Source organism: Dryobates pubescens, chromosome 6 (genome assembly GCF_014839835.1).
Source record: "Dryobates pubescens isolate bDryPub1 chromosome 6, bDryPub1.pri, whole genome shotgun sequence".
NCBI classification, from domain to species: domain Eukaryota; kingdom Metazoa; phylum Chordata; class Aves; order Piciformes; family Picidae; genus Dryobates; species Dryobates pubescens.
Window position 1 is genome coordinate 3,077,225 of NC_071617.1, and position 23,776 is coordinate 3,101,000.

The window sequence follows — 23,776 nt, forward strand, 5'->3', positions numbered from 1 at the left end:
CCAGTCCTTTTTTTTCAACACCTCCAGGGATGGTGACTCCACCACCTCCCTGGGCAGCACATCCCAACGGCAAATCTCTCTTGCTGGGAAGAACTTTCTCCTCACCTCAAGCCTTAACCTTCCCTGGTGCAGCTTGAGACTGTGTCCTCTTGTTCTGTTACTAGTTGCCTGGGAGAAGAGACCAACCCCCACCTGTCTACAACCTCCTTTCAGGTAGTTGTAGAGAGCAATAAGCTCTCCCCTGAGCCTGCTCTTCTCCAGGCTAAGCAACCCCAGCTCCCTCCACAGGATCCCTCCACAGACAATCAGCAACACTGGTGCTAGAAGGTTTTTTAATCGCTGTTAGGCAGGCACTGCCGCCAGCACAGGGCATGCTGTGGCACAACAAAACCGTCTTTCCTACACTAGAGAGCGACCACAGCCCTTCCTCCAGCTCTCCTCCTCACACTCTGAGGTGGTTCCGGAACTACATGTGCTGGAAAAAATAAGTCAAAACTGGCAGAAACAGATCAGCTGTTCCGCAGAAGAGGTGCAGCTACGCCACCCCCGCCACAGCCTCGCTGAAACCCGCAGCCGCCCGAGGCGCCGCACCTCGCCACCCAGCACGGCGGAACCGGCACGGCGGGCGGCAACTTCCGCCTCGTACCGGAAGTAGCTTCGCTGTGCCGACCGCGTGACGCCAGCGCCGCAACCAGGTGCCGGCGGCAGGAAGCGGAAGTGTGGCTATCGCGCGAGCCCCTCCCAGAGTGCCGCGGGCGCGCGGCGTCCGTTGCCATGGAGCCGTGAGGGCCTCCCCCCCCCCCCCGCCTCCCCCCCTCCTCCTACTGCCATGTCGCTGGCCGCGCCGCCCCCCGCCCGCGTCTTCGCCGAGCTTGCCTCGGCCCCGGCTCCGACCCCGGCTCCCGCTCCGGCGGGACCTGGCGGCCTCTCGGCATCGCCCGGGCGGGAGGTGCATGTGAGCGGCAGCGCGGAGCTGAGCGCCGGGCCGGACCGGGCGCGGGTGTCGCTGCGGCTGGGCAGCCGGAAGGAAGCGGCTGGAGCGGCGCGGAGCAGCGTGGCCCGCCGGCTGGAGTACATCGCCCAGAGCGCCCGACAGCGCGGCGTCCTGGTGAGAGCCGCCGCCGCCTCCTGCAGCGCCGGGGGCGGAGCGGGGGGGATCCTCTTCGGTGCCGGGCGGCAGGGGGCAGGCGGGGCAGTTCCGCTCAGCTGCGGGGGTCAAAGCAGCCCCTCCCGGCATCCGGGGCCTCCACTAGCCGGCTCTGCAGCCTGCGGGGTAAGGTGCAGGCAGAGGAGACCGCCTTGTGACCTCATCAACCTTTATACACATGTAAAGGATGAGTCCCGAGAGGATGGAGCCAGGCTCTGCTCGGTGGTGCCCAACGACAGCACAAGGGGCTGTGGGTCGAAGCTGAGGCATGTGAAGTTACACGTAAATATGAGGGAACAGGCTGCCCAGGGCAGTCTCCCTCTCTGGAGATATTCAAAACTTGCCTGGATGTGTTCCTGTGTGATCTGGTGTAGGTGATCCTGCTCTGGCAGGGGGGTTGGACTGGATGAGCTTTCGAGGTCCCTTCCAGCCCCTGGAATTCTGTGATTCTCTGATTCTGTGCCTTCCTGCCGGCAGCGGGGGTACGGCGGCCGGACTGGGGCATCCTGGAGGGGAAGGACACCCCGCTGAGGGGCCCCGGAGTGTGGGGCGCTGTGTGTGTAGGCAGAGCAGTATCGGCGTTTGGAATGTTCGTCCCTCTGCCTCGGGAGTACACCGACTGCTGGGTCCCGCTGTGGAAGCCTGCCTGTGTCTGGAGGGGGCTGCGGCTGTGCCAGCCTCCGCAGAGTCGCCACTCGGGCTCTCTCTTAACAGGTTGCTTGTTTTGCGTGTGAAAACCATCCTGCTTCCACAGTTTTGTCTGCTCCTGCACTAACGACAGCATCCTCATGCACGTATGGATGAAACTGATGAAGGGGGCAGGCAGCAACATCACTCCACCTATTCGTATGTGTAGTTACCAATACAACTTTGTGATTACCACAGCTCGGTGCCCTTAATATGCCACACCTGCAGAACTTTCCCCCCTCTTTCTTGTTCCACTTCAGTAGAAAGCTAAGGAAAAACGAGATGTGATCAAGAGAGCTGAAGTGACAGGGCTCAGAAAATGCATTTACCATAATAAGTTTCTTGGCCTCAGGAAACCATTCTGTAATAATCACTGAAGCATAGTCTTGGCTTTAAAGTTTTACCCACTCTGTAAAGGTCATATTTCTGCCAGCAAACATGCTGTTGTGCTGATGTTTGGGTTTTGGGGAGGGGGTTATTCAACAGTTTTGGGTAGTGCTTCACATTTAGGACTCTTAAAGCTGGTCTGTGAAGGTCTAAGTGGTTGCTCTTGAAAGTAACTTCCTGTTGACATGCCTTGGGAAACTGATGCCTTTTTAGTGTATTCACCACTGAGGTGGGGAAAAGGGAGATGCTGTCAACACCAAATGATTCAGTGTAGTAAAAATGGAAGAACTGCAGGAGGATTTCATGGTAGTGCATGATCATAGTATCAGTCAGGGTTGGAAGGGACCACAAGGATCATCTAGTTCCAACCCCCCTGCCATGGGCAGGGGCACCCCACACTAGATCAGGCTGGCCAGAGCCTCATCCAGCCTGGGCTTAAACACCTCCAGGGACAGGGCCCCAACCACCTCCCTGGACAACCCATTCCAGGGCTTCACCACTCTCATGGGGAAGAACTTCCTCCTCACCTCCAGCCTGAATCTCCCCACCTCCAGCTTCATTCCATTCCCCCTAGTCCTATCACTACCTGAGATCCTGAGCAGTCCTCCCCAGCCTTCTTGTAGCCCCCTTCAGATACTGGAAGGCCACAATGAGGTCACCTCAGAGCCTTCTCTTCTCCAGACTGAACAGCCCCAACTCCTTCAGCCTGTCCTCATAGGAGAGGTGCTCCAGCCCTCTGCTCATCCTTGTGGCCCTTCTCTAGTCACCTTCCAGCACCTCCAGATCCCTCTTGCAATAGGGACTCCAGAACTGGAGGCAGTACTCTAGGTGGGGTCTCACCAGAGCTGAGCAGAGGGAGAGAATCACCTCCCTTGCCCTGCAATGGCATCCCCCACACCTCAACTGCTGCATGCATTTAAAGATAAACTGTTGACCCCAGCTCTTTGATTCTGAAGCAGCTGAAGAAAGCATTTGTTCAGGTATGAAGAAGGCAATATGAAAGATCCCTTGCCCCCTGATTTTAGAGAGAGGTTATGTTGCAGCTATGGCACTAGATCATGGAATCATAGAATTGTTAGGGCTGGAAGGGACCTCAAGGATCATGAAGTTCCAAGCCCCCTGCCATGGGCAGGAGACACCTCACACAGCAGGTTGCTCACAGCCACATCCAGCCTGGCTGCAGACACCTCCAGGCATGAGGCTTCCACCACCTCCCTGGGCAACCTGTGCCAGGCTCTCACCACCCTCACGGGGAAGAACTTCTTCCTAACATCCAATCTGAATCTCCCCACTTCTAGTTTTGGTCCATTCCCCCTAGTCCTATCACTACCTGACACCCTAAAAGGTATCACCAGTGTGGAGACTGCTCTGGGCTAGAAATGTGGTCCTGCTTCCTGTGTTTTAACTGAACACACAGCTGGGTATGTGTCTGTCACAGGGAACGTGATTCTGTTGCCGTCAGAATGACTTGCTCAGTCTGGAATGGTGGATTTTTAATGGATTTTTACCAGGTTGAATGCCTCCAGTTTCTATTAAGTGAGTTAATAGGAGTTTAAAGTCTGGTGGAGCAGCAAAATACAAGGCAGCTCATCATGCATTTATTTTTATTAGAGAAAACAATAAGCTTTGTACCCACCATCATGGTGAGCTGTCAGGCTTTTGAGGGTGTCAGGGAGTGATGGGACTAGGGGGAATGGAGCAAAACTAGAAGTGGGTGGATTCAGATTGGATGTTAGGAAGAAGTTGTTCCCCAGGAGGGTGGTGAGAGGCTGGCACAGGTTGCCCAGGGAGGTGGTGGAAGCCTCATCCCTGGAGGTTTTCCAGGCCATGCTGGATGTGGCTGTGAGCAACTTGATCCAGTGTGAGGTGTCCCTGCCCATGGCAAGGGGCTTGGAACTGGCTGATCCTTGAGGTCCCTTCCAGCCCTCATAATTCTATGGTTCTATGATCATGGAGTGGTTTTCACCCCTGGCTGCAATTAAATAGCTCCTCAGAGTGTGGATAGATTAGAAGAGATAGATGCAAATGTTTAGCCTACAGTGAATCTGAATAACTGACTGCCAGGTTTGCAGTGATCCTGACTGTACTAGGATAGCACATGGTGGATGGCACACAAAAGGAGTAGGCAGTGCCTTTAGAGAGGTTGTACCCACTGCTGCAGGCACAGTTAAGCATGACCTGGAGAAACAACTGGCTATATGTGGGTGTGCTGCAGTTAGATTCAGAAACTTAATGGGAGCAGGGAACATAGATAGAGGAACCTGGTGGTGTAACCCAGGTGGAGAGTGGTGTGTTTTACAGTGTGAGAGCATTCTGTGTCTCACTAGAGTTGCAATAATTTCACAGGAAGCTTTTGCTCTTTCAGAGCTGCTGAGGACAGGGTGAGAGGGCTGGTGGTGTTCAGTCTGGAGAAGAGAAGGCTGTGAGGAGACCAAATAATGGCCTTCCAGTATCTTAGGGGGGGTGTACAAGGAAGCTGGGGAGGGACTTTTGAGGGTGTCAGGGAGGGATAGGACTGGGGGGAATGGAAAAATAATAGAAATGGGTAGATTCAGATTGGATGTTAGGAAGAAGTTGTTCCCCATGAGGGTGGTGAGAGCCTGGCACAGGTTGCCCAGGGAGGTGGTGGAAGCCTCATCCCTGGAGGTGTTTGCAGCCAGGCTGGAGGTGGCTGTGAGCAACCTGCTGTAGTGTGAGGTGCCTATGGCAGGGGGGTTGGAACTGGCTGATCCCTGAGGTCCCTTCCAACCCTAACCATTCTATGATTCTGTGCATTAAAGTATGGCAATGTTAATTCTTTCTACTGACTTGAGGGGCTGTGAAATGCTGCTTTAAATTGTGTGTTTCTCAGTGTTAGCAAAGTGTTAGCTCCAGGGAACTCTGAGAAACACAACATGAAGTTTGGTTTTGGTTGGTTGTTGTGTTGGTGGTTTTTTTTTTTCCCCCCAGAGTAGTTCCCTGCAGTCTAATTTTTAGTGCTTTGTTTCATCCAGTTTTAAATCACTCCTCCACTGGAGCTTTCATTTGCCTTGTAGCATTTCTGCTAACAAAGTCTCACTGCTGGCAATTTGTTCTTCACTGCATTTGCTCACATCACTTGCAGACCAGTGTAACATTTCTCCCCACAATCTCCACACAGTTCTAGTTGTTGCAAGCTTATTTAAGGCCTCTTCAGAAATCAGGTAGCTCTTCTATCTTGTTGGTTTATTTGGTTTTTAATTACCCCATGGAACAATTAACCCTTGTTGTTGCAGGAAGCCTGTGGGATCAGGAGTGCCCAACCTTTTTAGCAGCAGGAGCTTGCATTGGCAGCTTGTCAGGATGCCTGGGGGCAGCACCTGATTTCCATATATATTTACACAGGGTTTTAATCAGAAAGAGATTCACACAGTAGCATTTATTTATAGAGTGCTGTAAGTATATGCAGCAATTCAGAGCATGGAATCTGCTTTAAAGCCTGCAGGGAAAGTAAAAATCAATGGGGAGACCAATCTCTATTACTCAGCCCAGCTGCTCTAAAGTCACATTTTTGCCTCTGTCTCCTGAACCAAATGGATTTTTGTATTTACCAGCTCTGATTTATTTGGGGAGTGGTATGGAGATGACAACTTGTTTCCCTTAATCACTCTGCCTTAACAATTTGCATTGGCCATGTTGCCTAAAAATCCAAGCTGGTGCAGGATGGGTTCCATGGATGGACAAATCAGTGGATAAAGAACTGGCTTGATGGCTGCCCCCAAAGAGTGGCTGTCCATGGGACCATGGCCAGGTGGAGGCCAGTGCCAAGTGGAGTCCCTCAGGGATCAGTCCTGGGACCAGGCTTGTTCAACATCTTTGTTGGTGACATGGACAGAGGCACTGAGTGCACCCTCAGCAGGTTTGCTGATGACACCAAGCTGTGTGGTGCAGCAGACACACTGGAGGGAAGGGATCCATCCAGAGGGACCTTGACAGGCTGCAGAGCTGGGCCCATGACAACCCCATGAGGTTCAACAAGACCAAGTGCAAGGTCCTGCATCTGGGTCAGGGCAATCCCAATCACTGATATAGGCTGGGCAGGGACTGGCTTGAGAGCAGCCCTGAAGAAAAAGACTTGGGGGTGCTGGGGAATGAGAAGCTCAACAGGAGCCAGCAGTGAGCACTTGCAGCCCAGAAAGCCAACCAGAGCCTGGGCTGAGGTCTGTGGTGACAGGTTGGACTCGATGATCTTTGAGGTCTCTTCCAACCTTAGTGATACTGTGCTGCTACTGTACTGTGCAGCAAGAGAAGTGTGGCCAGCAGGTCGAGGGAGGGGATTCTCCCCCTCTACTCCACTCTGCTGAGACCCCACCTGGAGCACTGTGTCCAGTTCTGGAGCCTCTATTACAGGAAGGATCTGGAGGTGCTGGAAGATGTCCAGAGAAGGGCCACGAGGATGAGCACAGGGCTGGAGGTGCTCTGCTACAAGGTCAGACTGAGAGTTGGGGCTGTTCAGTCTGGAGAAGAGGAGGCTCTGAGGAGACCTAATTGTGGCCTTCCAGTATCTGAAGGGTGCTACAGGAAAGCTGGGGAGGGACTTTTGAGGGTGTCAGGGAATGGTAGGACTTGGGGAGAATGGAAAACTAGAAGTGAGTAGATTCAGATTGGTTATTAGGAAGAGGTTGTTCCCCATGAGGGTGGTGAGAGCCTGGCACAGGTTGCCCAGGGAGGTGGTGGAAGCCTCATCCCTGGAGGTGTTTGCAGCCAGGCTGGATGTGGCTGTGAGCAACCTGCTGGAGTGTGAGGTGTCCCTGCCCATGGCAGGGGGGTTGGAACTGGCTGATCTCTATGGTCCAAACCATTTTGTGAATCTATTCCAGAAGTCCACAATACCTGATACATGACAAGTGTACTTCTCCTGAAGACATAGTGAAAAGTATTCTTTTTACCTGTGATTATTGCAATCAAATAGATAATTCCTCAGCCAAAATATGTTCAGAAGACATAAGCAGTAGGGGGCAAAAAAGCCTTTTGGTTTTGATGATGTTGTTAGACTGGACATTAGGAAACATTTTTTGATGGCAAGAGTGGTCAGGGCTTGGAATGTGCTGCCCAGGGAGGTGGTGGAGTCACCGTCCCTGGAGGTGTTCAAGAGGGGATTGGATGTGGCACTTGGTGCCGTGGTCTACTCATGAGGTCTGTGGTGACAGTTTGGACTTGATGATCTTTGAGGTCTCTTCCAACCTTGGTGATGCTGTGAGACTCTGAAACATTTTTTTTATGGCAAGAGTGGTCAGGGCTTGGAATGTGCTGCCCAGGGAGGTGGTTGAGTCCCCAAGCCTGGCTGTGTTTCAAGGTGGTTTGGCTGTGGTGCTTGGGGCTCTGGTTTAGGGGTGACCCTTGTAGAGTAGGGTTCTGGGTTGGAGTTGGTGCTCCTGAGGGTCTTTTCCAACCTGAATGTTTCTGTGATTCTGTGCCCAAGTGTTGATTCCAAGTTCTGTTGTCACCTCACCTGTCTTGACTGTATTTGTCCAGACACTCCTGTCCAGTATCTAACAGCAGATGTATCACAGGGGACTACCTTATACATAGAATACATAGAATAAACCAGGTTGGAAGAGACCTTCAAGATCATCATGTCCAACCCATCAACCAATCCAACACCACCTAAACAACTAACCCATGGCACCAAGCACCCCATCAAGTCTCCTCCTGAACACCTCCAGTGATGGTGACTCCACCACCTCCCCAGGCAGCCCATTCCAATGGGTAATCACTCTCTCTATATAGAACTTCTTCCTCACATCCAACCTAAACCTCCCCTGGCGCAGTCTGAGACTGTGTCCTCTTGTTCTGGTGCTGGCTGCCTGAGAGAAGAGACCAACCTCTGCCTGTCTACAGCCTCCCTTCAGGTAATTGTAGAGAGCAATAAGGTCACCCCTGAGTCTCCTCTTCTCCAGGCTAAGCAACCCCAGCTCCCTCAGCCTCTCCTCACAGGGCTGTGTTCCAAACCCCTCACCAACTTTGTTGCCCTTCTCTGGACACTCTCCAGCAAGTCAACCTCCTTCCTAAACTGAGGGGCCCAGAACTGGACACAGTACTCGAGGTGCGGCCTAACCAATGCAGAGTACAGGGGCAGAATGACCTCCCTGCTCCTGCTGGCCACACTGTTCCTGATGCAGGCCAGGAGGCCATTGGCCCTCTTGGCTGCCTGGGCACACTGCAGGCTCATGTTCAGTCTACCGTCGACCTGCACCCCCAGGTCCCTCTCTGCCTGGCTCCTCTCAGCCACTCTGCCCCCAGCCTGTAGCTCTGCATGGGGTTGCTGTGGCCAATGTGCAGAACCTGGCGCTTGGATGTGTTCAATCTCCTGCCCTTGGACTCTGCCCATCTGTCCAGCCTATGACCTCAGCAATTATTCCTCTCGTTTACCTTCAATGTTGTCAAGCCTGGGAGGATGATAATTGGACCTGAGAGCAGTTTTATATGAGGTGGCACCAAGTGCTCTTTGTCGCTCCGGATGCATTGGTCCTGCAATAGCGCCCTGCAGCCACAGGATGGCACCGTCCTGAAACGCACAGGGACCCCTGGCAGGGCAAAGCCACTGAAGGATGTTAATCCGGTTAGCAGGCAAGAGAACTTCTTTTGTTTAAAGGATTAGAAAGCGGGCGTAAGGGAAAACAAAAGCACTTTGTCTTTGTTTAGTCTGACGGCACAGTTCTTTCTGCAAAACGTGAGCTGTAGGAGAAAGCTGAGCTGTGTGCTTAGCTGTTTAAGACAGGTGTGGACTCCAGAAAAAAGCTTTTCTTGGCAGCTCACAGGATCACAGGATGCTAGGGGTTGGAAGGGACTTCTGGAGATACTAGAGTCCAACCCCCCCTGCCAGAGCAGGACTATAGAATCTAACACAGGTTGCACAGGAACACATCCAGACAGGGCTGGAAAGTCTTCAGAGAAGGAGACTCCACAACCTCTCTGAGGTGGACCCTCCTATGCTGTAGTTTCCATCCATTGCCCCTTGTCCCATCACAAGGCACAAGTGAGCAGAGGCTGTCCCTTCCTTCCTGACACCCAGCTCTCACATATTTATAGACATTGATCAGATCCCCTCTCAGTCCTCTCCAAACTAAACAGCCCCAGGGCTCTCAGCCTTTCCTCATCAGGCAGTGCTCCAGTTTCTTAATCATCCTTGCAGCCCTCTGTTGGACTCTTTTAAGTAGATCCCTGTCCCTCTTGAACTGGGGAGCCCAGAACTGGATGCAATATTCCAGGTATGGTCTCACCAGGGCAGAGTAGAGGGGGAGGAGAACCTCCTTGGATCTGCTGGACACACTCCTCTGTATGCACCCCAGGATCCCCATGGCCTTCTTGGCCCCCAGGGCACATTGCTGTCCCATGCAGAACTTGTTGCCCACCAGCACTCCCAGGTTTTCTCCATGGGGCTGCTCCTTAGCAGATCACCTCCTAACCTGTAACCAGCACTGGTGCAGTTTATTATTCCTTCCCAGGACTCTGCACTTATCCTGATGAATCTCCTCTTTGCCCAGCTCTCAGTCTCTCCAAGTCTTGCTGAATGGCCACACAGCTGCAGTTTGATTCTATCCTAAACAGTAAGATTTGCTCCATTCTGTGACTCAAAGGAGCTGTCGGTGCTGCACTGACTTGAGCACTCTTTAACCAAGCACCAGCCAGACATGCTGCCAAAATACCTCAAACCTAGGACTGCAAAAGGAGAATGAGAGTTTTTAGAGACTTAACTGGCCCTGGGTCCTTGTGCTTACTAGAAGAGAGTATCCAAACCCAGGACTGCTGGGCTTGAATTTGGGCACTGCCAATCAATCATAACATTGCAATTCTAACATGTCTTGCTTGTAGGCTGCTGTGAAATGGTAATTGTGGATCCAATTTCCATATGGTATTTTAAAAGGAAAATGCTTCCCATGATTAATGTCATTTAGAGAAATACATGCATGAATGCTACATGATAAGCTTGAAGATGTGAGCCTCAGTAGGAACAAATCTGACACAGAAATCATCTCTTGCAGTGTGCCAGTGCTGAAAGCAAGGATTGTCTTCCTATGCAAATAGATTTAAACTTTTAAGGTAATTGGAAGGCTTATTATGTGCTTCCCTGCAGCTCATGAGCATTGAACAAAAAGGTTTGATTTACAGCTCAATTGTGAGTTCTGCTTTCTGTTGTGTTTGTGGTAATTTTACAATAAAAAGTGTTCATGCAGACTACTTCCCAAAAGAGAAGTGGGTGAATCACAGGATTGGCAGGGTTGGAAGGGACCTCAGGGATCAGCCAGTTCCAATCCCCCCTGCCACGGGCAGGGACACCTCACACCACAGCAGGTTGCTCACAGCCACCTCCAGCCTGGCTGCAAACACCTCCAGGCAGGAGGCTTCCACCACCTCCCTGGGCAACCTGTGCCAGGCTCTCACCACCCTCCTGGGGAAGAACTTCTTCCTAACAACCAATCTGAATCTATTCATTTCTAGTTTTGCTCCATCTTCCCCAGTCCTATCACTCCCTGACACCCTCAAAAGTCCCTCCCCAGCTTTCTTGTGGCCCCCTTCAGATCCTGGAAGGCCACAAGAAGGTCTCCTCGGAGCCTTCTCTTATACTGCTAGCAAGCTCGGTCATACAATCAGGTGTAGCTGGAGGGATTCTCTACCTTTGTTCAGTATCTCCAAGCCACTACTCTGAAAACATCTTACATTAGGGACCTGAAAAACACTTTTCACATAGTAACATTCTGAAAACAATTGAAGCTTCTAAGTTGTTGGGGCTTTTTTTTTTTGAAGCAGGTGAATTTAGTTGCACACTAGCAGTCACTTTTCAGACCTTATTGTTCTCTTCAAGTGAACAGCAGAGAGATTACATTATGGAGGTAGTGTGTAATTCACTTTAAATAATGTCAAGAAGCCTTTAACATCCTGCTAGTTTTTTAAGTGAAGAGCTTTGCATGGAAAATTCCATATTTCTGTTGCTAAGGAATAAGGCAAAACCAGTTCCCCTTTGCACAGGGCACGGTGTCCACACCTTTCCAGCAGAGTTTCTGCCCTTCTAAGATTACATTCTTTCTTACTTTGTTCTAGGAGGAAAACATGACTGTAACAGAGGATTTTACTAGAGTAGAAAATACTTACCAAGTGGAAGCAGAGGTATGTATTCAACATCACCAAATCAACCCCAAACAAACACCACCACCCCCCCCCAAACAAACACACACACCCCCCAACCAAACACACACCCCCAAACACCCTCCCCAAACACACACCCCCAAACACCCTCCCCAAACACACACCCCCCAACCAAACACACACCCCCAAACAAACACTCCCCCTCCCCCCAACACACACCCCAGACACCCCCCACACCACCCCCCTACACTCCCCCTCTACCCCACCCACACCCCCCCACACCCACACCCTCCACCCTCACACCCACACCACCCCCCCACATACACATACCCACACTCCCAAACACCCCCACACACATCCTCCCCCACCCACACCTCCCCACACCCATACCCCCCCATCCTCACACCCACCACCCCCCCCAAATACACACACCCATACCCCACACACACCCCCACACACACCACCCCCCACTCCCTCTCCACCCCTCCCCCAGCCACACCTCCCCACACCCATACCCCTCCACCCTCACACCCACACCCCACACACACCACCACCCCTACATACACATACCCACATCCCCCCCACCCCCCCCACACACCACCACCCCACATACACATACCCATACCCTCACACACACCCCTCCCACACCACCCTCCAATTCCCCCTCCACCCCTCCCCTCCCCACATCTCCCCACACACACCATACACCCCCACACCTCCCCCACACACCCTCTCATACACCCTCCACACACACCCTCCACACACACCCTCCACACACACCCTCCACACACACCCTCCACACACCCCACCCCCCACACACACCCCCCACACACACACCCTCTACACACACCCCCCACCACCCCCACACCCTCCACACCCTCCCCCCCACACCCCACACCCATACACCCACCCCCCCAAGACACACACACACAAAAACCCACACCAAAAAATACCCAAAACAACCAAACTCCAAACAAACAAACAAAACCCCCCCAGAAGAAATGTAGAGCAAAGAAAACGTGCAGGCTGTCTTTCCTCATACCAGGGAGTAGATGTTCTCGACAGGAAAGGCAGAAAGAAACCATTGCAGGACTGCAGTCTGAAGCAGAGGTCAGCTGCAGCCTTCTGTGGTTGTGTGCAGAACCTGTGTTCTGCTGCTGTGCTATAAAAAGAATCCTTTCCTTCTCAGCTCTGGGCTTTCCCTGCATTGCATGACACTACAGAAGGGAAACACTTGGTTGTAAGGCTCTGCACTTGTCATTCTGTGGCAGTGTAAGCAAAGCCATGATTCTGCACTCTCCTTTCCCCCCAGCCCTTCCTGCCCTCTAGCAGGTTGGAACCAATGATCTCTGGAGGTCCCTTCCAACCTCTAATGTACTGTGATACCCCCTGCAGGGAGTTCCATTTAGTAGATCAGGTGATAGGTCACTTCAGAAAGCTCCACCAGTTAATAACTTTTTATTTCCAGATTAGCTTGCCCCCTCCCCTCTACCCCCCCAGAATCACAGAACTGTCAGGGTTGGAAGGGACCTCAAGGCTCAGCCAGTTCCAACCCCCCTGCCATGGGCAGGGACACCTCACACTGCAGCAGGTTGCTCACAGCCACATCCAGCCTGGCCTTCAAAATATCCAGGGATGAGGCTTCCACCACCTCCTTGGGCAACCTGTGCCAGTCTCTCACCACCCTCATGGGGAACAACTTCTTCTTAACATCCAATCTCAATCCACCCATTTCTAGTTTTGCTTCATACCCCTAGTTCTGTCATTACCTGACACCCTAAGAAATCCTTTCCCAGCTCTCTTGTAGCCCACTTAAGATACTGGAAGGCCACAAGAAGGTCTTCTCAGAGCCTTCTCCTCTCCTGACTGAACAGTCCCTCTCAGTCTGTCCTCATGGGATTGGAGCTCCAGCCCTCTGATCATCCTTGTGGCCCTTCTCTGAACACCTTCCAGCACCTCCAGATCTTTCTTCTTTCTGTGTCCAGAACTGGACACAGTACTCCAGGTGGGGTCTGAGCAGAGTGGAGGGGGAGAATCACCTCCCTGGCCCTGCTGGCTCTGCTTCTCTTGCTGCAACCCAGGCTCTGCTTGGCTCTCTGGGCTGCAAGTGCTCACTGCTGGCTCCTGTTGAGCTTCTCCTCCCCCAGCACCCCCAAGTCTTTTTCTTCAGGACTCTCAAGCCAGTCCCTGCCCAGCCCATATCAGTGCTTGGGCTTGCCCCAAGCCAGATGTAGGACCTTGCACTTGGTCTTATTATTTGAGCTCCCTGAACTGGAGGCATTGGAAGGCAGAGGGCAAGAGTGCATGGGGGACTACAGTAGGGTGGCTGCCATAATCTAGAGCTGCTTAAACCAGCAGGTGAACAGCAGCTGGCCTTTGGTCTATGCTACGTGGCTCTGCCATCAGCTAGCTGCAAGTAAAGCAAAACTAATTGTTTCCTAGGTAAGTGACTTGGAATTCCTTAGGTAGCAAGTGCTGTGTGGAAGCTAGATATTACAGGAATAATCCCATTTACTTCAGAAGCAGCTCAAGGGAGCATATTTTTGCATGTTCATGCTGTAGTAAGGAAAAAAAAATGCTGTGCTGGAAGCATTCACTGAGGGGAAACTTGTGCTTTAAGTCAGTGGATCTTTTTAGACCACCAAACTTAAATCAGCAAATTTGCAGATCCAGATGAAGTAAACCTGGAGGCTGGCAATAAGGTGATAGCTGTTTCATAGAATCACAGAATTGTTAGGGTTGGAAGGGACCTCAAGGATCACAGTATCACAGTATCACTAAGGTTGGAAGAGACCTCAAAGATCATTGAGTCCAACCTGTCACCACAGACCTCCTGACTAGACCATGGCACCAAGTGCCACATCCAAGCCCCTCTTGAACACCTCCAGGGATGGTGACCAGCCAGTACCAACCCCCCTGCCATGGGCAGGGACACCTCACACTACAGCAGGTTGCTCACAGCCACATCCAGCCTGGCTGCAAACACCTCCAGGGATGAGGCTTCCACCATCTCCCTGGACAACCTGTGCCAGGCTCTCACCACCCTCAGGGGGAATAACATCTTCCTAACAGCCAGTCTCAATCTACCCATTTCTAGTTTTGTTCCATTCCCCCCAGTCCTGTCACTCCCTGACACCCTCAAAAGTCCCTCCCCAGCTTTCTTGTAGCCCCCTTCAGATACTAGAAGGCCACAATTAGGTCTCCTCGGAGCCTTCTCTTCTCCAGACTGAACAGCCCCAACTCTCAGTCTGACCTTGTAGCAGAGCAGCTCCAGCCCTGTGCTCATCCTCATGACCCTTCTCTGGACACCTTCCAGTACCTCCAGATCTTTTTTGTAATAAGGGCTCCAGAACTGGACACAGTGCTCCAGATTGGGTCTTACCAGAGCAGAGTGGAGGGGGAGAATCACCTCCCTGGCCCTGCTAGCTATGCTTCTCTTGCTGCATCCCAGGCTCTGCTTGGCTTTCTGGGCTGCAAGTGCTCCCTGCTGGCTCCTGTTGAGCTTCTCATCCCCCAGCACCCCCAAGCCCTTTTCTTCAGGGCTGCTCTCAAGCCAGTCCCTGCCCAGCCTATATCAGTGCTTGGGATTGCCCTGACCAAATGCAGCACCTTGCACTTGGTCTTGTTGAACCTCATGAGGTTGTCATGGGCTCAGCTCTGCAGCCTGCCAAGGTCCCTCTGGGAGACTGTATATGGAAAGAGATTTAGCATGAGGCTGCTTGGGCCAGCTTTTGACTGCTGTTCAAAAGTGTATGGTTGCCAGGGATCTGGGTGTCAGGAGCTGAAAAATCTTCCCAGAGCCCTGCTGGTTTGGCTGCCCTGCACACTAAGGCAGCAGGATGGTCGCTCTTTATGCAGAGATTAGTTTCTCCTGCCTTCCCCCTTTATGTGTGTACTTGTTTCATTAGTGCAGCTTCATAAACCAATGAAGTCCCATTGACCACTGTGTTTGCATACTTCAGCACAAGCAATGAATTTTAAATGAACTTCTGCTCCTTTACTAAAGAGTATTGCCATGATACCTGTGTTCCATGGAAAATAATAATAATAATAAACCAGGTTGGAAGAGACCTCCAAGATCATCGCGTCCAACCCCTCAACCAATCCAACCCACCTAAACAACTAACCCATGGCACCAAGCACCCCATCAAGTCTCCTCCTGAACACCTCCAATGATGGTGACTCCACCACCTCCCCAGGCAGCCCATCCCAATGGGCAATCACTCTCTCTGTATAGAACTTCTTCCTCACATCCAACCTAAACCTCCCCTGGTGCAGCCTGAGACTGTGTCCTCTTGTTCTGGCACTGGCTGCCTGGGAGAAGAGCTCTGCAGGCCAGCTGTCTGGAAGACATTCTGTCCTGCTAGTAAAAATTGAGGCAAAGAAGGTGCTAAGTACTTCTGCCTTTTCCTCATCCTTTGATACACCATTTCCCTCCATGTCCACCAAGGCGTGGAGGTTGTCCCTGCCCTTCCTCTTGCTATTCATGTATTTATAGAAGGACTTTTTGTTGTCCTTCACTGCAGAGGCCAGTCTAAGCTCCAAATGTGCTTTTGCCTCCCTAATTTTCTTCCCACATGATCTAGCAACATCCTTAAACATCCCATGGGTTGCCTCCCCTTTCTTCCAAAGATGATACACCCTCTTCTTTTCCCTTAGTTCTTTTAGAAGCTCATCACCCATCCAGGCTGGCCGTCTGCCCCGGCGGCTCCTCTTCCGGCACATTGGCACAGCCTGATCCTGTGTCTTCAACAGTTCTTCCTTGAAGCAGGTCCAGCCCTCCTGGACCCCTTTGTTTTTAAGGGCTTTATCCCAAGGAACCCTCTGAGTTAGTTCCTTGAGTAAGCTGAAGTCTGCCCTCTGGAAGTCCAGAGTGGAGGTCTTCCTGGAAGTCAGGCATTGTTTCATTCTGTGAACTGTTTTCATCCCTTCTCTGAAGAGTTTTCTGGAGGCTGAAGACATTCCCAGACAAGTAGCTATTTTAAGGTAGAGGTAAGAACTCAAGATATGCTTTCCATTTTAAGGAGATACTGCATCCAGTTTTGGGCTCCCCAGTTCAAGAGGGACAGAGAGGACTCAAGAGAGTCCAGCAGAGAGCTACAGGGATGATGAAGGGACTGGAGCAATGCCCTGTGAGGAGAGGCTGAGGGACCTGGGGCTGTTTTGTCTGGACAAGACTGAGAGAAGATCTAATGTTTATAAATATCTGAGGGCTGAGAGTTAAGAGGCAGGGGACAGGCTCTGCTCACTTGCACCCTGTGATAGGACAAGGGGCAATGGATATAAACTACAGCACAGGAGGTTCCACCTCAGCATGAGGAGGAACTTCTTCACTGGGAGGGTCACAGAGCACTGGAGCAGGCTGCCCAGAGATGTTGTGGAGTCTCCTTCTCCAGGGACTTCCAAGCCCCATCTGGATGTGTTCCTGTGTGACCTGTGCTGGATTCTATGGTCCTGCTCTGGCAGGGGGTTGGACTCAATGATCTCCTGAGGTCCCTTCCAGTCCCTAACATCCTGTGAGCCTGTGATCAATTTTAAATCCGTGCTGGAGCAAAGGAAAAAACCCAGAAGGCTGAAGTTGTCTGGGAGATTACAGAGCTCTACAATGCTCATCATAGATCATTCATTGCATGATCATCTCATGGGATGAAGATTATGTTGGGTTTGTGCATTTCTTAATATATTTGCCTCCTGCCAGACCATAACTTCTTATCCTCTACAGCCTTACCCAACCCTTATGATGTCATCATGTTTTTGCATACCTTTTTTCACTCTTTTTAACCTTCATCATTAATTTACTGAAGAAATGGAACCACTGCTTTAAATTCTAATGCTTGGATATCCTCTGTTAATGTTCATGGAGTTTTTCTGCATCTAGCTCTAAATGAAAACTGACTTTTAGGGGAAGAAGAGGTCACAGTTTTGCCCCAGAGGGTACTTGATTATGTGTTTCCTTTTTAACAACCACCTTCCTGAGTGCCCAGAAGAACTGCCCCAGTCTGAGCAGCTTACCTCTTGCTTGAGACCCACAGTTCCCCTGTTTGACCATTCTTTTGTCTCATCCCCTTGAGGAGACTATAATCATGTGAACACTGATAGCAATCTGGAAGACACTGTGACAGTCCTCACAGTCAGACTTGCAACTTTCCACAAAATATGACAGGTTTTTGGCAAAACAGCACAAGGGGATGTATGCTTTTTATATATGGTGAGAACTCCCACTAAAGAAAGAAATCTGGGCTTAGCTTCATCTTCAGTCTTTGTTCAGATTGCTACTGCACCTTCTAGAAAGCAATCCAACCCCTGAGCTGCAGATGAGATTTAACAAGCCTGAGTGCTGGGTTCTACACTTTGACCACAACAAGCCCATGCAGTGCTCAGGGTGGGGACAGAGTGGCTGGAGAGCAGCCAGGCAGAGAGGGACCTGGGGGTGCTGGTTGACAGCAGGCTGAACATGAGCCTGCAGTGTGCCCAGGTGGCCAAGAAGGCCAATGGCATCCTGGTCTGCATCAGGAATAGTGTGGCCAGCAGGAGCAGGGAGGTCATTCTGCCCCTGTGCTCAGCACTGGTTAGGCCACACCTTGAGTCCTGTGTCCAGTTCTGGGCCCCTCAGGTTAGGAAAGATGTTGAGCTGCTGGAAGGTGTCCAGAGAAGGGCAACAAAGCTGGGGAGGGGTCTGGAGCACAGCCCTGGGAGGAGAGGCTGAGGGAGCTGGGGTTGCTTAGCCTGGAGAAGAGGAGGCTCAGGGGAGACCTTCTTGCTGTCTACAACTACCTGAAGGGAGGTTGTAGCCAGGTGGGGGTTGGTCTCTTCTCCCAGGCAACCAGCACCAGAACAAGAGGACACAGTCTCAAGCTGTGCCAGGGGGAAGCTTAGGCTTGATCTTAGGATAAAATTCTTCCCAGCAAGAGAGACTGGCCATTGGAATGTGCTGCCCAGGGAGGTGGGGTGGTCAATGTCCTGGAGGTGTTTAAGAAAAGCCTGGCTGAGGCACTTAGTGCCATGGTCTGGTTGATTAGATAGGGTTGGGTGATTGGTTGGACTTGATGACCTTGGAGGTCTCTTCCAACCTGGCTGATTCTATGAAGAGTGTGCAGCTGAGATGCAGACTTGGCACAGTTTCACACAACAAGTGTGATCCTTTGTCCTTGTAGGAGATGGAATTGCCCTGCCACTCCATCATGGTCAGTTTTCAAGGCCCTAAGCCCAGCTTTGGCTCAGTTGAGTGAAGAGCCACGGAGCCAGTGCAAGGATTCAAGCCAGCATGAGGTACATGTAGCACACTGAGAGGCTACCAAGGGTAACAAGGTGTGTGCATTAATTACTTTGTGATAATTGTTGATACCCATTTTTATCTTACCCTGTCTATGAAGTAACTTCCTCCTCCTGTCTCTACTTCCTTCCACTTACCTCATTTTCCACAAGGTTAATCTGTGCTGTGCCCAAAGAAGCAGTGCAGCTGACAGGCCAGTACTTGGATTTCTGTACCCTACACCTTCACTGGGATAAACTGCTGCATGGGCTGCAGCAATCACAAGGGTGACTATGTCCAGGGGTTGGCAGTGGGATTTTCTTTACCACAGCTTTTTTTCTTCCTAGCTGTTGAAGATGTATTAGTATGCAAAAAGATAGGGAATAGTCAGGGCTAAGCAAGAACACCTGATCTAGAGTGAGGTGTCCCTGCCCATGGCAGGGGGGCTGGAACTAGGTGATCCCTGAGGTCCCTTCAAGCCTGACAATTCGATGATTCTAAGAAGATGAGGGTGACTTGGTGGTGAGAGCATTTTACTGGGAGGTCAAGATGAGGGTTTAGTGCTTCTGAAGAAGAGTTCTGAACCCAGGATTCCTGAATGTTGTAGCAGCCTCACTCCTGGCAACTGTGCTCTGCCACAGAAAAAGGCAGGCTCCTGCCTGGAAAGTTGCCACCTGACTAGATCAGGTTGCTCATTGCCACATCCAGCCTGGCCTTAAAACCCTCCAGGCATGAGGCTTCTACCACCTCCCTGGGCAACCCTGGGCACCCTGACTGGTGGCACTTTCCTGCAAGGAGGGCTGTAGGGCTTTCTGTCCAGGCCTGATAGTGATGCCTGCATTGTAGCACTTGGGAAAGCACCTGAATGCTCAATGCACTTGTACTTAATGCTTCTTGTTGCCAAGCCCACAGACAGCTAGATGTTGAAATTGTTATGAATGCAAATCTGATGTGCCCAGTTCTCTGTAGGCACTGGAGCACGTCTGTGTAGCCAACACAAGGGTTTCAAGCCCACTGCAGGTCAGACTGGGCTAGGCTGAGTTTAGTCTCATAGATTAGTTTGCTTGAACCTCATGTTTGAGATTAAAATGTGTCATAGGATGACAGGATGTTAGGGGATGGAAGGGACCTCTAAAGATCATCAAGTCCAACCCCCCCTGCCAGAGCAGGACCACAGAATCCAGCACAGGTCACACAGGAATGCATCCAGACAGGGCTTGAAAGTCTCCAGAGGAGACTCCACAACCTCTCTGGGCAGCCTGCTCCAGTGCTCTGTGACCCTCACAGTGAAGAAGTTCCTCCTCATGTTGAGGTAGAGCCTCCTGTGCTGTAGTTTATATCCATTGCCCCTTGTACTGTCACAGGGCAGAAGTGAGCAGAGGCTGTCCCTTCCTTCCTGGCACCCAGCCCTCAGATACTTATAGACATTGATCAGATCCCCTCTCAGTCATCTTCTCCAGACTAAAAACCCTTAGGTCTCTCAGCCTCTCCTCACCAGGCAGTGCTCCAGTCCCTTCATCATCCTTGTAGCTCTCTGCTGGACTCTCTCGAGTAGATCCCTGTCCCTCTTGAACTGGGGAGCCCAGAACTGGATGCAGTATTTATGATATTCCCTCTCAGTCTTCTCTTCTCCAGACTTAAACAGCTCCAGATCTCTCAGCCTGTCCTCATAAGGCAGATGCTCCACAGCAAACATCCTTCCTGGACAAATGTTTTCCACATCATTATGCTTGGGCTTCTACACCATTAACATCCAGTAATCTAAGGGAGGGACCAGGGGGCATCTAGTCCTGTGTCCCAAAGAGCACATTCATTCTTCAGATTGTCCACATACCAAGAATGCCTCACTTCCTCTCAGAAAGCATTTCTCAAACCTCAATTTTAGACCACTGTATGAAACATGTGCTCTTGCAAACCTCTCTGGAGCTATATAAAAGTGTTCTAAGTAAAGAAATGTTTGAGTTATAAACAGCAGTGTTTAGTTAGTTTCAGGTTGGAAAAGACCTCAGAGATCAAGTCCAACCTATGACCTAATACCTAACACCTCCTGACAACTAAACCAGGGCTCCAAGTGCCACATCCAAGCCTTTTTTGAACACCTCCAGTGATGGGGACTCCACCACCTCCCTGGGCAGCACATTCCAATGGCAAATTACTCTTTCTGGGAAGAACTTTCTCCTCACCTCCAGCCTAAACTTCCCCTGGCACAGCTTGAGACTGTGTGCTCTTGTTCTGATGCTGGTTGCGTGGGAGAAGAGACCAACCCCCACCTGGCTACAACCTCCCTTCAGGTAGTTATAGAGAGCAATGAGGTCTCCCCTGAGCCTCCTCCTCTCCAGGCTAAACACCCCCAGCTCCCTCAGCCTCTCCTCAGTTTGTACCTGTCTGGCTGTATGCTAATTTGAGTGCTGAATTAAAGGGGGAGAAATCAAAAGAAAAATGGGGCCCTCAGGTTAGGAAAGATGTTGAGCTGCTGGAAGGTGTCCAGAGAAGGGCAACAAAGCTGGGGAGGGGTCTGGAGCACAGCCCTGTGAGGAGAGGCTGAGGGAGCTGGGGTTGTTTAGCCTGGAGAAGAGGAAGTTCAGAGGAGACCTTATTGCTCTCTACAATTCCCTGAAGGGAGGTTGTAGCCAGGTGGGGGTTGGTCTCTTCTCCCAGGCACTCAGCACCAGAACAAGAGGACACAGTCTCAAGCTGTGCCAGGGGAGGTTCAGGCTGGATGTTAGGAAGAAATTCTTCCCAGCAAGAGAGATTGGTCACTGGGATGTGCTGCCCAGGGGGCTGGTGGAGTCCCCATCACTGAAGTGTTTAAGAGGAGCCTGGATGAGGCACTTGGTGCCATGGTTGAGTTGATTTTGGACTTGATGATCTTTGAGGTCTCTTCCAACCTTGGTGATACTGTGATCGGATGGTGTTGGGCGATAGGTCGGACTTGATGATCTCGAAGGTCTTTTCCAAGCTGGTTAATTCTGTATTCTCTTCTGTCTGTGTTCACTCCCAGGTCTGTATTGTATTCAGTGATTTTGGCAAAATGCAGAATGTTTGCAATCTGCTCACTGAAAAGTTAGGAGCCTCGGTTACCATCAGCCCCCCTCATTTCTACCATACGCCAGAAGCTGTGGACAACCTTCGGTAAGGTCTCTCCCCTGCCCCAACTCTTGCAGCCAGAGATTAACAGTCAATGTGAATACATAATTTATACTCCCTGTAATGGGAGCAAATAGCTTCCTTCAGATGTGAATGGCTGTTCAAAGATCTCAGTGTTTGTTTTAGATATAAATTAATGTGCATGTTTGGCCTAGGAGATGCAGCTTGCTCTGTCTGCAGGGTCCCTCTGCGAAAGCAGAGTGTGATAAAAGAAAAACAACCATGATTTCCATTGTAAGTATAATCTACTGTGCATAGCAGGTCGACAGAATTTGACTTTGGCTGCTTCAGTGTGGGTTTAATTTGTATTTATTCATGAAGGCACAAGTGTTGTTACCAGATGCTGGTAATTCTAAGTGCCCTTGCCAGTTCCAATTACTCTTGGCTGATGGCATGATCTGAAAAGAACCATGTATGGTGCACACTCAGCAGCAAAATAGGAAGCTCACAGTCCTGATATTTTAGGCATTAACTGTTGAATGTCCTGCTGCTCCCATTGACATGGAGGGGAGGAGCAGGGGGAGAGGGAAGGTTAGTCATGGTTGGGATTTTGCCTCTAAAAAGTCATGCCTGGTCCAAGGAGCAAGTACAACTAGCAGCTGTTCTGGAGGTGTCAGGAGTGTATCTCAGAGGCATAAACTTGAACATAAGATGTTCCATCTGAACATGAGAAGGAACTTGTTCACTTTGAGGGTGGTAGAGCACTGGAGCAGGCTGCCCAGAGAAGTAGTGATGTCTCCATCTTGGGAGACCAAGGCCTGCCTGGTTGTGTTTCTATGTGATCTGCTTTAGGTTGGACTTGATGATCTTCAGAGGTCACTCCCAACCTCTACCATTCCGTGATTCTCTGTATCTGCACAGGAGTGTGGAAATCAGGCCAGGGAGGTTAAATAGGTGCTTGTATGCTTTCAGCTGAGCCACCCAAATGTCTGAAGCAAGGGCAGAACCCTTGCTCTGCACCAGCCACTACAGCAGCATAGAGGTGTCAGAAGTGTTGAATGATCACCAAGGAGGATGCTAGCTACCCAAGGAGGTTGTGGGATGTTCAAAGTCAGGTTGGAAAAGGCCTTAGGCAGCCAAGTCTGCTTGAGAGGCTTTCCTGCCCATGGCAGGGAGGGTGGAGTGTATGATCTCTGAGGTCCCTTTGAACCTAAGCCATTCTGTGATCTTCTCCTCACACTCTACGCCATCACCCAGATGGTGGGGACAGAGATGTGCCTGAGTTCTCTGCAGCTAGAAAATCTGAGGTGTTAGAAACAGAAATGCTTGGCAGGAATGCAGCTGCATAGTCAAACACCACTCAGCCCTGCCTGTCACTGTGCTGCTTTTTCTGCCTCTCAGCCGGCAAGTCTGTGTGGCTGCTGTTGGGAACACACGGCGGAAGGCTCAAGAAGTCTGTCACCTGTTTGGCCAGTCCCTGGGAAAACCTTTGTTAATAAGAGAAGAAGAAACAAAAGAGTGGGGAGGTCACCTAGACAGCCCTTTGCCACACTCCCCAGATGCCCTGACTCTGCAAGAGAGAATCCAGAACGCTACCGCCCATGCTTCTTGTAGAGTGTTTGCTGTGTTTGAGATAAAGGGGAAAGGAAACAGAAGAACCAAGTTGCTCTAGAACCTTTCCAATCCTCCATGGTTTTGTAATAAAATTTTTATCCTTTCTTGAGTTGTTTGTTGGGTTTGGGTTTGTTTTTTTTACTTCTTAAGGGAGCAAATAGAATTAAGAGAGGATATTAAGAACGAGGTTTGTGTCATGAGTAGAAGGCTGCTCAACAGAGCTGTCCAGGTGCAAAGAAATAAACCACAGTAGATGAACTCTTCCTTTGCACAGGTCATTTGAATGCAGCACAGTGCATGCTCCTGTAGAGAGAGCAGTCAAAGTATTGCAAGATTTACATACTGCAGCCCTCCCCAGAGATATTCCAGTTCCTGTTGGCCTTTACTTAGCTCTGTCCCCTAAAATGAGAGGTGTGATGAATTCTGAAAGTACAGTTCTTAGCTAGTTAGTTGCCTCTTCTGCCCTCTCTGAAAGGGCAAGGTGTTTGATGTGAGAA

At 50.8% G+C, this 23,776-nt stretch overlaps 1 protein-coding gene across 1 annotated transcript; it reads left to right on the forward strand.

Moving 5' to 3' along the window:
- The first annotated feature begins 829 nt into the window (after positions 1-829).
- Positions 830-23,348, forward strand: IRAK1BP1 (interleukin 1 receptor associated kinase 1 binding protein 1). Its single transcript, XM_054162465.1, has 4 exons — positions 830-1,108; positions 11,282-11,347; positions 21,580-21,710; positions 23,067-23,348. Exons 1-4 carry the CDS (start codon positions 830-832, stop codon positions 23,335-23,337), a joined length of 747 nt encoding a protein of 248 aa, XP_054018440.1. The 3' UTR covers positions 23,338-23,348.
- The last annotated feature ends 428 nt before the right edge of the window (positions 23,349-23,776 follow it).